A 17,184-nucleotide genomic window follows, 5' to 3' on the forward strand; every position below is an offset into this window, starting at 1 on the left:
TTAGACTAAAGCTTCTCTGGGAAGTTCCTCAGCTTCATTTTGAAACAATTACATTTTCAGTTTCTGGCTGTCCCTTTGGGTCTGGACAAAATCACAGTATTTACAAAGTTCTTTGAAGCCCTTCCTTAAAAGATCAAATCTCAGGAGATCTTAAAGGTTCATAATAAAGCTAAAATGACACGCTCCAATTAATTAGAGCATGTCGTATCAGTAGAAACACTGCAAAGTATGTGTTTAATCCACCCAAAGGGGTTAAACATGTAGTAAAATGAATGCTCGGGACCCGCAAAGCAGCGCTAGTCGCGCATTTAGGTCATGTGACTATCACTGTTGATTGCAGTTGCTCTGCAACTCCTGAGCGCATTCCTGCAGCAGTTAAACACACAGATTTGCCGCGTTGCTAGTGATAAAATAACATCCTCTAACGAACAAATATTTGATTTTATCACTATAATGCTATTTAAGTGAATCATTATCTGGGCATCATCCTAACAAAGTAATGTTAGGGGAAAAAAAACTGCAATGTGACCACTAGTTTGAAGTTATGTTTGCTTTAAAAGGGAAAGCGAGCAGTCTGAACTAGCTAACTTAGTGGAAAACGAAATTTATGCTTACCTGATAACTATTTATTTCTTGACACGGTTAGCCCACGGATCACCTCTAATTACTATTGGGAACATCACTCCTGCAGGAGGCGACAAAGAGCACCACAGCAAAGCTGTTAAATATCACCTCCCTTCCCTCCAACCCCAGTCATTCGACCAAAGTAAAAGGAGAGAAAGGAAGTAACAAGGTGCAGAGGTGCCTGAGGTTTATAACATGAAAAAACGGTCTAAAGAAACAGGGCGGGCCATGGAGTCACCGTGTCAAGAAATAAATAAATTTATCAGGTAAGAAAAATGTTGTTTTCTTTCTAATGACACGGTGAGTCCACGGATCATCTCTAATTACTATTGGGAATCAATACCCAATCTAGAGGACACAGATAAGGGAGGGAAAAGACAGGGAACCTAAACGGAGGGCACCACTGCTTGAAGAACCTTTCTCCCAAAAGAAGCCTCAGCCGAGGCAAAAGAATCAAATTTATAGAACTTGGAAAAAGTGTGTAGAGAGGACCAAGTTGCAGCCTTGCAAATCTGTTCCACAGAAGCTTCATTTTTAATGCCCAGGAAGAGGAAACAGCCCTCGTAGAATGAGCCGTGACTCTCTCAGGACCCTGCTGTCCAGCTGTTTCATAGGCCAAGCGAATTATACTCTTCAGCCACAAAGAAAGAGAAGTAGCCGTAGCTTTCTGACCCTTACGTTCCCCAGAGAAAACAACAAACAGAGCCGAAGACTGGTGAAAATCCTTAGTCGCCTGTAAATAGTATTTCAACGCACGCAACACATCTAGGTTGTGCTGTAGACGCATCTTAGGAGAAGAAAGGTTAGGACACAAAGAAGGAACAACAATTTCTTGATTAATGTTCCTATCCGAAACCACCTTAGGAAGGAACCCCAACTTAGTACGCAGAACCTTATCAGAATGAAAAATAAGGTAAGGGGATACACACTGCAACGCCGAGAGTTCTGAGAATCTGCGAGCAGAAGAAATTGCAACAAGAAACAAAACTTTCCAAGATAACAACTTAATATCTAAGGAATGCATAGGCTCAAACGGAGCCTGTTGAAGAACTTTAAGAACAAGGTTAAGACTCCAGGGAGGAGTAACAGGTTTAAACACAGGCCTGATTCTGACCAAGGCCTGACAGAAGGGTTGCACGTCTGGTACATCCGCCAGACATTTATGCAACAAAATAGACCAGGCAGATATTTGACCCTGCAAAGTACTCGCAGATAAACCCTTCTCCAGACCCCCCTGGAGAAAAGACAAAACTCTAGGAATCCGAACTCTACTCCAAGAGTAGCCTCCAGATTCACACCAATGGAACATATTTACGCCATATCTTATATTAAATCTTTCTCGTCACAGGTTTAAGAGCCTGAATCATGGTCTCAATGACCGAAAAACCACACTTAGATAAAATTAAGTGTTCAATCTACAAGCAGTCAGCTTCAGAGAAACAAGATTTGGATGAAGGAAGGGCCCTTGAAGTAGGTCTTTCCACAGTGGGAGTCTTCAAGGTGGGAGAGATGACATCTCCACTAGGTCTGCATACCAGATCCTGCAAGGCCATGCCGGTGCAATGAGGATCACCGACGTCTTCTCCTGCTTGATACGAGCAATAACCCGTGGAAGGAGAGCAAAACGGAGGAAATAGGTATGCTAGACTGAAATTCCAAGGAACCGCCAGAGCATCTATCAGTACAGCCTGAGGATCCCTTGACCGCAACCCGTACCTCGGAAGCTTGGCATTCTGTCGAGATTCCATGAGATCCAGCTCCGGCTGTCCCCATTTGAGAACCAAGTTGGCAAACACCTCCGGATGAAGTTCCCATTCCCCCGGGTGAAAGGTCTGTCTGCTCAGAAAATCAGCTTCCCAATTGTCCACTCCTGGAATGTGGATCGCAGATAGACAGCAGTTGTGGGTCTACGCCCCCACTGAATGATCTTGGCTACCTCTGACATGGTCAAGGAACTCCGAGTTCCTCCCTGATGGTTAATGTAAGTCACTGAGTTTATGTTGTCCGACTGAAACCTGATAAACCGGGCTGAAGGTAACTGAGGCCAGGCCAGAAGAGCATTGAAGATTGTCCTCAACTCTAGAATGTTTATGGGAGAACAGACTCCTCTCCCAAGTCCATGTCCCCTGAGCCTTTAGTGAGCCCCCGATTGCTCCCCAACCCAGCAGGCTGGCGTCCGTTGTTGCAATCACCCAGGTGGGTCTGCGAAAGCAGGTTCCCTAGGTGAGATGCTCCTGAGACAACCACCAAGAAAGAGAATCTCTTGATGCCTAATCCAGATGTATTTGCAGGGACAGATCCACGTAATCCCTGTTCCACTGCCTGAGCATGCATAACTGCAGAGGTCTGAGGTGGAAACGGGCAAAAAGAATGACGTCCATCGCAGCTACCATCAGACCGATCACCTCCATACATTGAGCCACTGACAGCCGAGAAGAGGACTGAAGGGCCAGACAAGAGTCGAAGATCTTTGATTTTCTGACTTCTGTCAGAAAACTTTTCATTGATATGGAATATATTATGGTTCCCAAGAACACTACCCTTGTAGCTGGAATTAAGGAACTCTTTCCCAAATTCACCTTGCAACCGTGAGAACGCAGGAAGGATAACAACATCTCCGTGTGGGAGTTCGCTTGTTGAAAGGATGGAGCTTGAACAAGAATGTCGTCCAGATAAGGCGCAACTGCAATGCCCCGCAACCGGAGCACCGCCAACAGGGATCCCAGGACCTTTGAAAAAATTTGGGAGCTGTGGCAAGGCCAAATGGAAGAACCACAAACTGGAAGTGTTAGTCTAGAAATGTGAACCTCAGAAACTTGTGATGATCCCTGTGGATGAGAACATGCAGGTACGCGTCCTTTAAATCTACTGTCATCATGAATTGACCATTTTGAACCAAGGGAAGAATGGAACGAATAGTTTCCATCTTGAAGGACGGGACTCTGAGAAACTTGTTTAGGCTTTGAGGTCTAAAATTGGTCTGAAGGTTCCCTTTTTTTTGGGAACCACAAACAGATTGGAGTAAAATCCCAGACCCTGTTCCTGCATTGGAACAGGAACTATCACTCCCAGGTCGGAAAGATCCCGAACACAGTGTAAGAACGCCTCTCTTTTTATCTAGTCTACAGATAATCTTGAGAGCAGAAACCTGCCCCTGGGAGGAAAGGTCTTGAACTCTAGTTTGTATTCCTGGGACAAGATGTCCACCGTCCAGGGATCCCGAACATCCCAAACCCAAGCCAGAGCGAATAAGGAAAGTCTGCCCCCCACAAGATCCAGTCCCGGATCGGGGCAGACCCTTCATGCAGACTTTGTGTCAGCAACGGGCTTCTTAGCTTGCTTCCCCTTGTTCCAAGACTGGTTGGTCCTCCAGGAAGGTTTGGACTGATCTTGCTTGGCAGAAGGAGAGGAAGGCTTACCTTTGAAGTTTCGAAAGGAATGAAAATTACTCTGATGTCCCTTTTGTTTATTCATGGAAATAGTGGCAACGGTGTTAGTTTAAGCAAATATCAACCCCTTCATAATATAGTATGCTGAAATAATAGTAGATATATAATCTATTCAGTATTCATTATATACCAGTTAGTATCACTGGTGAAGTGTAGGAGAAGGGGGGTGCTGACTGTCTGATAGATATATAGGTACAAAAAAGAGACAGAAGTTTGACAGTACCCAGCACTCACAAAACACTATATAGTAACAGTATGCATTAAAAAAACGGATTGTGTCCAGAACTGGTTATTAAAACGTAACTTTTACTAATGATAGAATAAAATAAAAAAGGTTGGTAAATAGTACCAAATGTATAACATAAATATGTGAGACATACATTTAAAACTTAGATTAAGAAACAGATCAGGACTGTGTGTGTGAGACTTCAAAAACAGAATTACTTCCCTGGGTAATAGTTCAAATACACCGTAACTCTCAGGGCTCAGAGAATACACGGATTGCTCTAAAGCTAATCTAAAAAGGGGATTGACCCCAACAACATTACCTAATCTGAGCAATACTGGTACCTAGAGCAGGAGAGGAAACGGTTTATAAATGACTGATTAAGGAAGGCAATTGCCACATCAATATAAGCTTAGAAAAGTCCCAGGTAAACACAAATTAGCAAGTCTCACACACACAGTCCTGATCTGTTTCTTAATCTAAGTTTTAAATGTATGTCTCACATATTTATGTTATACATTTGGTACTATTTACCAACCTTTTTTATTTTATTCTATCATTAGTAAAAGTTACGTTTTAATAACCAGTTCTGGACACAATCCGGTTTTCAATGCATACTGTTACTATATAGTGTTTTGTGAGTGCTGGGTACTGTCAAACTTCTCTCTCTTTTTTGTACCCTTTTGTTTATTCCTCTTATCCTGAGGGAGGAAATAACCCTTTCCCCCCATAATGTCAGAAATAATTTCAGCCAAGTTCGGCCCAAACAAGTTCTTACCCTTGTAGGGAATTGCCAAAAGCTTAGACGAAACATCCGCAGACCAGCATTTCAACCATAAGGCTCTGCGGGCCAGTACAGCAAAACCAGAAATCTTTGCTCCCAGCTTAATAACCTGTAGGGAAGCATCCGTAATAAAAGAATTGGCCAACTTAAGGGCCTTGATCCTATCCGGGATCTCTTCCAGGGGAGTGTCTGCCTGAATAGAATCAGAAAATGCATCAAAACAGTATGCTGCCGCATTAGTGACGGTAGCAATACACACTGCAGGTTGCCATTGTAAAAAGGGATAGCAGGTCTCTCCTATTCCCTAGCAATAATCTCTGTAGCCCGATCAGGTACAGGGAAAACCTCCACCATGGAAGGTACATCAAAATACTTGTTTAGCTTGCTAGACTTCTTAGGATTGACTACGACCGTAGAGTCGGAGTCGTCCAAGGTAGCCAAAACCTCCTTAAGTAACAAACGGAGCTGTTCTAGCTTAAACCTGAAGGAATTACACTGTCTGAGATTTCACCCTCAGATGCTCCCGAAGTATCTTCCTCCTCAGATTTCTGGGAGGGAGCATTCGGAATAGTCACAACTGTGTCAGAAACCTTACTCACTGATTCTTTACATTACCTCTTGCATTTTTCCTTCAGAATGGGAAAAGCAGACAGCGCATCAGATACCGCAGAAGACATGAGGGTAGCAATGTCTTGCAATGTAACTCCAGGCGGAGTTTGAGAGGAAGCGCAGGGCACTGCATGTGCGGACGATAAATTTTGGGACACTTGAGGAGAAAGTTGTGGCATATCTTGAACATTGTCAGAGGACCCCTGAACAGCATCAGCCTTAAACAATGTTGGCTCAGAATAAAGTCTATCCCTGTAATTTAAAGTTCTCTCAATACATGAGGAACAGAAAGGGATTGGTGGTTCCACATTAGCATCAAAACATAAACAAGTAACATTTTGCAGGGCCTCTTGGTCCATCTTTACTCACAATTGAACAAATTAGAATTAAATAAACTTATATTTTAAGTTGAAATTAACACACAAAAAACTTGTCTCTTTAAATTTTAAAACGTAACTGCTTTATTTTCTCTGCAAGAAAATGAATAAACTGTCACAAACACTCCGGATAACTTCTACACCTCAGTTTAGCTTTGCTGAGGTGCCTACCTGCCTTGCTGACACCGGAGTGTATATCCTGCTAGAATTAGTCCAGACTCAACTTATAGCAGTGTAAAACGCAGTCCGGCAACCGTAGCACTGCTTACAAAGCTGCAATGACGCAGTCTCCCCTCCGGAACACAGGAAGTGACGGGGAAAAGGTGCGCAACAGAAACTTGCCGATTCAGATAGCCCCACCCATCATGGGTGTATTAATTAACCTCCCGGTCGGCAAAATGTACTCTAAAGTAAAGCCGCCGGGAGTAAGTGAAACCACACCACACATTGAGCCTATATCTTCTCGTCCCCAGTGCCTGCAATTACTGCCCTTTTTAACATTATCCCCTAATTCTATATGAGAATGTCTCTTGTGTCCCATCAAATGATATTAAAGTGCCATATTTTTCCTGCATTGTCCCAGAAAAATAAAATCATCACTTACCTACATGAAATCTGCAGGCAGCTCACTAGGTTTGAGAGGCATGTTCCCTCACATGGACCTGTGGAAGAAAAACAAAGACTGAGTAATCTTACTCAGGGTTTCAATGTTAGGGCAGCATTAACTACATGGGAGGCGCAGTGAGGATTGTACCCCACAAGATCCCATTGCTCAAAAGCCACCACTGCTCTACTGAAGAGACTGACATGGGCTATGGCTACACCCCAGGACAAAGCAGAACAAACTTGCACTGCTGAAAAATAACAAAATCTTGATTGAAGAATCTTCTTCCAAACACCTAAACTTTACCACCTCCTTGCTCTTAAAGGGACACTGAACCCAAATTTTTACTTTCGTGATTCTGACTCCTATTATCACATTTTCTTCACTCTCTTGCAATCTTTATTTGAAATGCAAGAATGTAAGTTTAGATGCCGGCCCATTTTTGGTGAACAACCTGGGTTGTTCTTGCTGATTGGTGGATAAATTTAGTCACCAATAAAAAAGTGCTGTCCAGAGTACTGAACCCAAAAAAAAAAGCCTAGATGCCTTCTTTTTCAAATAAAGATAGCAAGAGAACGAAGAAAAATTGATAATAGGATTAAATTAGAACGTTGCTTAAAATTGCATGCTCAATATGAATCATGAAAGAAAAATATTTGGGTTCATTGTCCCTTTAACGTAGGCAAAGACAATGACTGGGGTTGGAGGGAAGGGAGGTGATATTTAACAGCTTTGCTGTGGTGCTCTTTGCCGCCTCATGCTGGGCAGCAGTGATATTCCCAATAGTAATTAGAGATGATCCGTGGACTCACCGTGTCATTAGAAAGAAATATATCTGGAAACATCTCAAGCGCACTCACTTTTAATAGGATACTTATAAAATCCCCATGAATAAAAAGGCCTAATACAAACAACAAAATAAGGAGTCTAAAAGCTGCTGATACAAATAATACGTAGCCAATAACTTTGATGCATCACTTCACTGTATCTAGGGCTGCAATATGTGCATAATTTATATCAGTGCTTGACAAATGCACTCAAAATCTTAGAGACAGGTTTTTTTTGTTTTGTTTTGGGCATCTATATTGTTGTATATCTCTTTTTATATATATTTTCATTCAATGTGATATTACCCTTGTATGCAAAAATAATACATAAATGCTTCGCCATTATTATATAAACAAATAAAAAACAATCCTATAGTAAATGACTAAAAGCTTCTATAGACGCTTGAAGCTAGTTACATTATATCTGAAATATGCACAGAACTGAGTTTGGCAGAATACGGCAATTAATGTTGGCAAACGATACTCTGCATTAATTTCCTCTATGCAGACAAACATCTCTACCTCCTATCTCTGCTTGTGTGTTTAAACGTTACAAATTATTTGTTCTCAAGAAAAGTTTAAAACAAATTTATTTTTAAACCTTGTTATGACAATGCTCTGTGAAACTTGTATGTTAGACAGACGAGTTATTGCATTTTGTTCAGAAAACCTTGACGTTCCATTACAGATATAAGGAGTACATTAGAAAACTTTTTTTTTTTATTAAAAAAACATTCATTTTCACCTAAATGATAGGTGTGGAATTTGCATATCCATTAAAGCAATAAAAATACTGCACAATTTGATGATCAAAAGACACTTTATTATAATTTCTTAAAGGGACAGTCAACTCCAAAAATGTTATTGTTTAAAAAGATAGATAATCCCTTTATTACCCATTCCCCAGTTTTGCATAATCAACATGGTTATTTTAATATACTTTTTACCTCTGCGTTTATCTTGTATCTAAGCCTCTTTATTATCTATTGACTTGCATTTTAGCTAATTAGTGCAGTGTCAGCCACAACTTCTGGGGGGAAAAGAGCACAATGGTATCTATATGGCCTACATGAACTAGCAGTCTCTTGTTGTGAAAAGTTAATAAAAAAAGCATGCGATAAGAGGCTGTCTATAGTGGCTTAGAAACAGGCAGATATTTAGAGGATTACATGTTAAAGAATATTAATATAACAATGTTGGCTTTGCAAAGGTAAAGAATAGGTAGTAAAGGCATTATCTATCTTTTTAAACAATAACAATTTTAAAGTTAACTTTACCTTTAAAGGGACAATAAACACTAAATACATGCTAGATAGAATGATGCATTCAATGAAAAGATTAGCCCATGATTAACATGTAGATGTATTTTTTAAAGTTTCATTAGTTGTTTAAAAAGTGACAAAATAAGTGTAAAGTTTTAGTGTCTATAAAACACTGGGAGCTGCCATGTTGTAACTTGTGTTACCTTCTCTGCTGTGGCCAATTAGGGACAGTTATAAATAGGTCACTAGAGTGTGCAGCCAATGGTTGTGCTGGATTTAACAGTGTTCTTCACTTCCATTTCTAACAGGAACTGAAAAGCTCACAATTTCAGAATGGAATTACAGGCAAAGAGGACAAAATAAATAATGAAAGTATATTGCAAAGTTCTTTTATTATATACAATTTATCATTTTATATTACCATCTCAAAGTGTTTAATGTCCCTTTAATAATAATTTTTCCTTGGACTTAATTTATACAATAAAAAATGTGATCACTTACAATGCTGCACAAAATGCAACTGTCTATTAAATAAATCATAGAATAAATAGATGACGGTTACAGTTTTTGGTGGTCAAGTAAAGGTAGGTAAGTGCTCACCTTTAGATTAAATCCCAAAAGATCACTAATGACTCCAGACACAGCAGACAGGATGACCACTTGTGTGATATTGTAAAGCAGAGGATTCATTGTGAGTCCATACAATCTGAACGGATTGTCCAATTCCTTGGGAGTAAAAGCAGATATATTACTAGGAATTCATTCTTCTCCTTAATCCTTAAATACACTGAGCTGGTATCTGAGATGATGCAAGGAAGACCAAATGGCTGTCCTGCAAAATTTTTCCACCAACTCTTTGTTTTATTAAAAAACATTTGAACATTACAACAGAGCAGCACTGGCAAAGAGATGACGAGATACAATTTTTGCTGAGAATGCTCTAACTATATTATATGAAATATCTGTTCAGTCTTCTTGCTGGATGCTTTTATAAATAACAATTAAAGGGATAGTAAACCCCAATTTTTTCTTTCATGATTTAGATAGAACAGACAATTTTAAACAACTTTCCAATTTACTTCTATTATCAAATTTTCTTCATTCTCTTGTTATCCATTGCTGAAGGGACAGCATTGCACTACTGGCAGCAATATGAACACATCTAGTTAGCCAATCACAAGAGACAAATGTGTTCAAGCACCAATTAGCAGCAGCTCCCACTGGTGTATGATACGTGCGTATTCTCTTTCAACAAGGGATACTAAGAACGAAGCACATTTAAAAATAGAAGTGAATTTAAAAGTGTCTTAAAATGACATGCTCTATATGAATCAGGCAAGTTTAATTTTGACATTTAAGAAACATAGGAATGTCAGCACATTCAATATAAACATGTAAACAAGCACATATTGGATGGTATTTAACACAGTATGTATCACATTCTACAATTATAAGTAGACTCTTCGTTTCCTTATTAATTTGCACCTCTTCATTTGTATATCTGGTTATACATTCCTGATCAGCCATTCCTTCTTTAGATGTCCCTATTGCATTATTAGTTCAGAACCTTTATATGATTCCCCCTTCAGAGATCAAGTAAATAATATAGCGACCATATTATGTGACGTATGACTGAGTAAGGTTGTTATATATATTCCTCCAATTGATAAGTCACTTGGGTGTATAAGTCTAGTTCTATGCTTTTAATATATTAGTATACTTCTTAATCTCAGCCATTCATCTATTTAATGAACCTCGGTAGCTACATTAGGAAGTGGAACTGTTGCAGATTTCCAATTTTTGACTACCATAATGGTCAACAGCACTAAAGTAGTTATAAACAATTTCTTCTTTGCCTGAGGAGAACATGTAGGTGCTTTATTAAATAACCAGATTTGGGGGACCCATTGCTAAGTTTTGGTTAAATATATTTGAAGATTCCAGTATAATTGAATCCCGGAAATCTTATTTTAGGACAATACCACCATATATGGGTCATATCTGCAACTTATGTACCAAACCACCACCAGCAGCTACATTGTTTGGAAGGGAATCATGTCCTTAGTTTTCTAGGAGTCATATTGCACATTAAGTACTTTGAAGTTAACTCTTATGTTCTCAGATATCAGCAATCTTAAAAGAGTTAGGGGCTGGAAAGACTGTTCTTGATAGTATGGGTAACACTGAGTAAAATATTCTAGGTCACTGTGTTTTAGTGCTGATTGGCAGCATAAGTGGTTTTTATTTACAAACTGATAGGCTAATATATTTATATGCCTGTTAGAAGTTCTCTATCTCTATATCTGAGGCTTGGGGGCAAGTCTGGGTTTTCCAAAACTGGTCTGAGTGGAGATGTCTAGGATTTTTTATTTTACAAACCATCAAAGTTTGCCTAATAATATCATTTGTTGTTATACTAAGAGGGTTTGTTTAAGAATGTACCAAGCACAAGGCCCCAAGATGGAAGTGGCTTTATTGCAATGCACATCTTCAAAAAAACAGAATTTATGTTTACCTGATAAATTACTTTCTCCAACGGTGTGTCCGGTCCACGGCGTCATCCTTACTTGTGGGATATTCTCTTCCCCAACAGGAAATGGCAAAGAGCCCAGCAAAGCTGGTCACAAGATCCCTCCTAGGCTCCGCCTTCCCCAGTCATTCGACCGACGTAAAGGAGGAATATTTGCATAGGAGAAATCATATGATACCGTGGTGACTGTAGTTAAAGAAAATAAATCATCAGACCTGATTAAAAAACCAGGGCGGGCCGTGGACCGGACACACCGTTGGAGAAAGTAATTTATCAGGTAAACATAAATTCTGTTTTCTCCAACATAGGTGTGTCTGGTCCACGGCGTCATCCTTACTTGTGGGAACCAATACCAAAGCTTTAGGACACGGATGATGGGAGGGAGCAAATCAGGTCACCTAGATGGAAGGCACCACGGTTTGCAAAACCTTTCTCCCAAAAATAGCCTCAGAAGAAGCAAAAGTATCAAATTTGTAAAATTTGGTAAAAGTGTGCAGTGAAGACCAAGTCGCTGCCTTACATATCTGATCAACAGAAGCCTCGTTCTTAAAGGCCCATGTGGAAGCCACGGCCCTAGTGGAATGAGCTGTGATTCTTTCAGGAGGCTGCCGTCCGGCAGTCTCATAAGCCAATCTGATGATGCTTTTAAGCCAAAAAGATAGAGAGGTAGAAGTTGCTTTTTGACCTCTCCTTTTACCAGAATAAACAACAAACAAGGAAGATGTTTGTCTGAAATCCTTCGGAAGAAAACCAGGCTCAGTACATAAAAACCACCTTATCTGCATGGACCAGATAGGGCGGAGAACACTGCAGAGCAGATAACTCAGAAACTCTTCTAGCAGAAGAAATTGCAACCTAAAACAAAACTTTCCAAGATAATAACTTAATATCTATGGAATGTAAGGGTTCAAACGGAACCCCTTGAAGAACTGAAAGAACTAGATTAAGACTCCAGGGAAGAGTCAAAGGTCTGTAAACAGGCTTGATTCTAACCAGAGCCTGAACAAACGCTTAAACGTCTGGCACAGCTGCCAGCCTTTTGTGAAGTAAAACAGATAAAGCAGAGATCTGTCCCTTCAGAGAACTCGCAGAAAATCCTTTCTCCAAACCTTCTTGTAGAAAGGAAAGAATCTTAGGAATTTTTATCTTGTTCCATGGGAATCCTTTAGATTCACACCAACAGATATATTTTTTCCATATATTATGGTAAATTTTTCTAGTTACAGGCTTTCTAGCCTGAATAAGAGTATCTATTACAGAGTCTGAAAACCCACGCTTTGATAAAATCAAGCGTTCAAACTCCAAGCAGTCAGTTGGAGGAAAACCAGATTCGGATGTTCGAATGGACCCTGAATAAGAAGGTCCTGTCTCAAAGGTAGCTTCCATGGTGGAGCCGATGACACATTCACCAGGTCTGCATACCAAGTCCTGCGTGGCCACACAGGAACTATCAAGGTCACCGAAGCCCTCTCCAGATTGATCCTGGCTACCAGCCTGGGAATGAGAGGAAACGGTGGGAATACATATGTGAAAAAGTATGAAGGAATTGTTCAAATTTCACCAAAATTTCATACTTTTAAGGCTTTAACTTAAAGCCTTAAAAGTATTGCACACCAAATTTGAAAGCTTTAACCCTTAAAATAACGGAACCGGAGCCGTTTTTACATTTAACCCCTATACAGTCCCAGGTATCTGCTTTGCTGAGACCCAACCAAGCCCAGAGGGGAATACGATACCAAATGATGCCTTCTATAAGCTTTTTCAGTGGTTCTTAGCTCCTCACACATGCATCTGCATGCCATGCTTTCCAAAAACAACTGCGCATTAAAGGCGCGAAAATGAGGCTCTGTCTATGACTAGAAAAGGCCCCCAGTGAAAAAGGTGTCCAATACAGTGCCTGCCGTTTTTATTAAAACAATCCCCAAGATTTAACAACTATTAAAAGTAATAATCTGCCAAATATACTTAGTAAAGTAATCGTTTTAGCCCAGAAAAATGTCTACCAGTTTTTTAAGCCCTAATGAAGCCCTTTATTCTTTTACTTAAACTAAGAAAATGGCTTACCGGTTCCCATAGGGAAAATGACAGCTTCCAGCATTACCGAGTCTTGTTAGAAATGTGTCATACCTCAAGCAGCAAAAGTCTGCTCACTGTTTCCCCCAACTGAAGTTAATTCCTCTCAACAGTCCTGTGTGGAAACAGCCATCGATTTTAGTAACGGTTGCTAAAATCATTTTCCTCTTACAAACAGAAATCTTCATCTCTTTCCTGTTTCAGAGTAAATAGTACATACCAGCACTATTTTAAAATAACAAACTCTTGATTGAAGAATAAAAACTACATTTAAACACCAAAAAACTCTAAGCCATCTCTGTGGAGATGTTGCCTGTACAATGGCAAAGAGAATGACTGGGGAAGGCGGAGCCTAGGAGGGATCATGTGACCAGCTTTGCTGGGCTCTTTGCCATTTCCTGTTGGGGAAGAGAATATCCCACAAGTAAGGATGACGCCGTGGACCGGACACACCTATGTTGGAGAAAGTACATTAAAAGAATATTTTACTTCATTGTCTTTGATCTTGCAACACAATTTTCTCATATATGGTATATATTACAACTCATTAAATATAAATAAATGTATCTTAATTTCTGCAGCAAGTATGTAAGACATCAAACCTGCTACATCACCTTACAAGGCAAAGCCCATCTGAAAAATCGGATACATTTTAGTGAAAGATTTTCATATTTAATTTGAATTAATTAATTTGTCTGACTGAAATAATGTATCTGACTGCACATGGGACATAATTTCAGAGATTTTTTTACATGACAAGCTTAATAGATCAAGACATCCATATTATAAAATTGTTTAATGAGCTATCAATTTGTACATTTAAGAAGTCAAATTTGGTTACAAAACTATTTAATAAAAAAATACTGTTATAGGTAAAACTAAATAAAACCACTGGCATTAATTTTGTTTTGCAACACTTGAAAAACAAAAGAAATACAAAAAAACTTAAATTATGCTCACCTGATTTTCTTTTCTTTAGATGGAAAGAGTCCACAGCTGCATTCATTACTTTTGTGAATTCAGAACCTGCCTACCAGGAGGAGGCAAAGACACCCCAGTCAAAGGCTTAAATACCTCCCCCACTTCCCTCATCCCCCAGTCATTCTGCCGATGGAAAAAGGAACAGTAGAATAAATATCAGGGTGAAAAGGTGCCAGAAGAACAAAAATAACAGACGCCCCACAGAAAATACAGGCGGGGAGCTGTGGACTCTTTCCATCTGAAGAAAAGAAAATTATCAGGTAAGCATAATTTAAGTTTTTCTTCATAAATGAAAAGAGTCCACAGCTGCACTCATTACTTTTGGGAATACAATACCCAAGCTATAGAGGACACTGAATGCAAAAACGGGCGGCCCATTCTGAGGGCACTAGGCCTGAAAACCCCTACCCAACAAAATCCTGCTTTGTCCGAAGCTGAGAACAACTTTGAAAAAAAGGAAAAAGCCTAAGGACACTGACCCACAGATAGTCCAGAGACTGCAGGAACTAGACTCAATTGAGTCAGCAGCCTCCAAGAGACACCGTCTCCCAGCAGTCGGTCTCCAAACAACACACCCCTTACTAAAGAAAGGGAACTACTGTATTCTTCCACAAGAAGAAAAGACACAGAGAAAATATGATTGTACTTGTAAAGTGTGGCTAATCCCCCTTAAGGAACTCAAGGCGCTGCTCATTTTATCAACCTCGAAAGGAGAAAAAGCTGAGTAGACCTCGCCGGGGATCGAACTTGTAACCCTCGATTTGCTACCGTGCAGAGTAGCCACAGGGCATTAGTATGCTGAGCTAGCCGAGCATAAGGAACTCCAGAAAAAAACCCTAAAAACAGCACAAACACAGAGCAAAAAAACAGAGAAACCGGGTCAGGCTAACAGAGACCCAACCAGTCTCATAGAAACAAGGGGAGGCAACGCCCAGACCCCAGAAATACAGAAACCACGGGATAAGGCCGGGAGTCTGAAACAGAGAGAGGATCTTCCCCTAACACAGTGCAACCGCACTCTAGAAAGCAACTGAAGATGAAGGTCCCCAAGTCGCAAAAAGGTATCTCAGTATACCAAAATATTCAGAAATGAAACCTTGTGCAGCAAGTTTAGATAGGACTGACGAACAACACCTGAAGCAAAAACACAGCAGTCATCTAAAAATGACTCTGAAACTTAAATACTTGCAGGGGCAAGTAGAAAGCAGCTGAAGAGAGGATCCTTCAGATTGCTAAGTATCCACTATCCAGCGCATAACGTTACAGGCTATCGAAGAGCCGCCAGTCCTTCCCACAAATCTTGAACGTGGAGAAAGGAGAAACCTCAAAAAAGGCTTACTGTACCTCAAATGCTCCGAGGACGAAATAGCAGAGCAACAGATCTCAGATCCTGCTCCAACACCGGACCAGCCCAAGCGACAGATATGTCTGATAGACAGGGGGAGAATCAAGGAGGAAGGAAAACAGCACGTCTGTTTGTTAGGCACGAAGTAAGATTTGTCAAATCTTGTCAATCCAAATAGTCATACATCCAAAGCAGCCTCCAGCCACCAGAAGAAATCTTTGATTAAAAGACCTTTATTTTCATTAGTTGGGTCAAAAAGTTTACAGGAACAACGTTTCAAACCTACAATAGGCTCTTAGTCATGTACATGACTAAGAGCCTATTGTAGGTTCCAAACGTTGTTCCTGTAAACTTTTGGACCCAACTAATGATAGACAGTGGGGACAGAAAGAACACCAGCCACAAGCCCCCAGGGAATGGAATGAAAAAAGGGGGGACTCACCCACCCCAACAGAGCTTGGATGCCAACCCAATCCGCTCCACCAAAATAAGGCACTCCCAAGGAGAAACCCCTAGGACCTGGAACAGAGAAAAGTGCAATAGATCTGTAGGAAGACCTGTCACAGTCTCTACGTAGAGAGATCAATTTCCAACAGGTGGAACAGAGCCCACGGAGCAGCAGATGCTGCTCCTTACAGAAATAAGCCACCTGATCCAACCTCCTACACACAGGGCAGGACAATGACCCCCCAGAGAGAGGAAACCTCAGCTCATAAGGAAGACAAACTATCCCCTCAAAAGGGAAGGGCACAGCTAAGAACAGCGTACATATCCACAAGAAATGAAGCCATAGTATGATCAAAACACGGACTGAATGAAAGAAAAAAAAAACACATCCAGACACCACTGTTGATCCAACAGATAAAAAATTCCCCATGAAGAGGAGCACACTTCGTCCGAAGGACAAGTCAGGCCTTAGAGTTTATAACCAGTACCCGAAGGTGGACGTGAACTCTGGCCTTCCTGCTTGCAAGCCCAATGAGCTAGCCCCTATGTTGCAACATAGGGTCCCTGAAAAAACTGGGTCCTCCTGAACCAGTCCACAGGATTATAAGTCTCCAGACATCCAAGAAGGATCCAAGACAAGAAACCTGGAACCAGAATCATCCAAGAATGAACAACACCCCCTGGGAACAGAAGATACCCAGTCTGAAGCATTCAGACTTCACAGGGGATAATAACCGGGGAACCCGGAGAACGGGTACAGGACTCACTCGTAATTCCCCGCCCAAAGGGAAGAGAACACCCTTGGCCGGAGGTCAACACCTCCCCAACAAGGTGCTAGGCCGCAACAAAGTCACGCAATTTCTCTAGAGCCCAAAGGCCCCAAGGGCAGCACAAAAGGAAATGAGAACGAGAACAGAGTCACCCGAAAGAGAGTAGAAAAGAAAGGCTAGTCTCCATAATCCTTTCAGATCAACAATCCAGAGGACCACACCCAAAGGAGAAGAATGCAAAGCATCCCAAACCCAGGCAGAAAAACATCCCCAAAC

General features: G+C 40.7%; 1 protein-coding gene across 3 annotated transcripts in view; it reads right to left on the minus strand.

The window, feature by feature from the left end:
- The window catches only part of PHTF2 (putative homeodomain transcription factor 2), a 522,887-nt gene that overhangs the window by 14,176 nt on the left and 491,527 nt on the right, over window positions 1-17,184 (minus strand). For all 3 annotated transcript variants that reach the window (XM_053716525.1, XM_053716526.1, XM_053716524.1), the window contains one exon: window positions 9,363-9,488. In XM_053716525.1, the coding sequence (XP_053572500.1) occupies window positions 9,363-9,488 (126 nt within the window). The remainder of the gene's footprint in view (window positions 1-9,362; window positions 9,489-17,184) is intronic.

The sequence above is a fragment of the Bombina bombina genome, chromosome 6, assembly GCF_027579735.1.
Source record: "Bombina bombina isolate aBomBom1 chromosome 6, aBomBom1.pri, whole genome shotgun sequence".
Taxonomy (NCBI): Eukaryota; Metazoa; Chordata; class Amphibia; order Anura; family Bombinatoridae; genus Bombina; species Bombina bombina.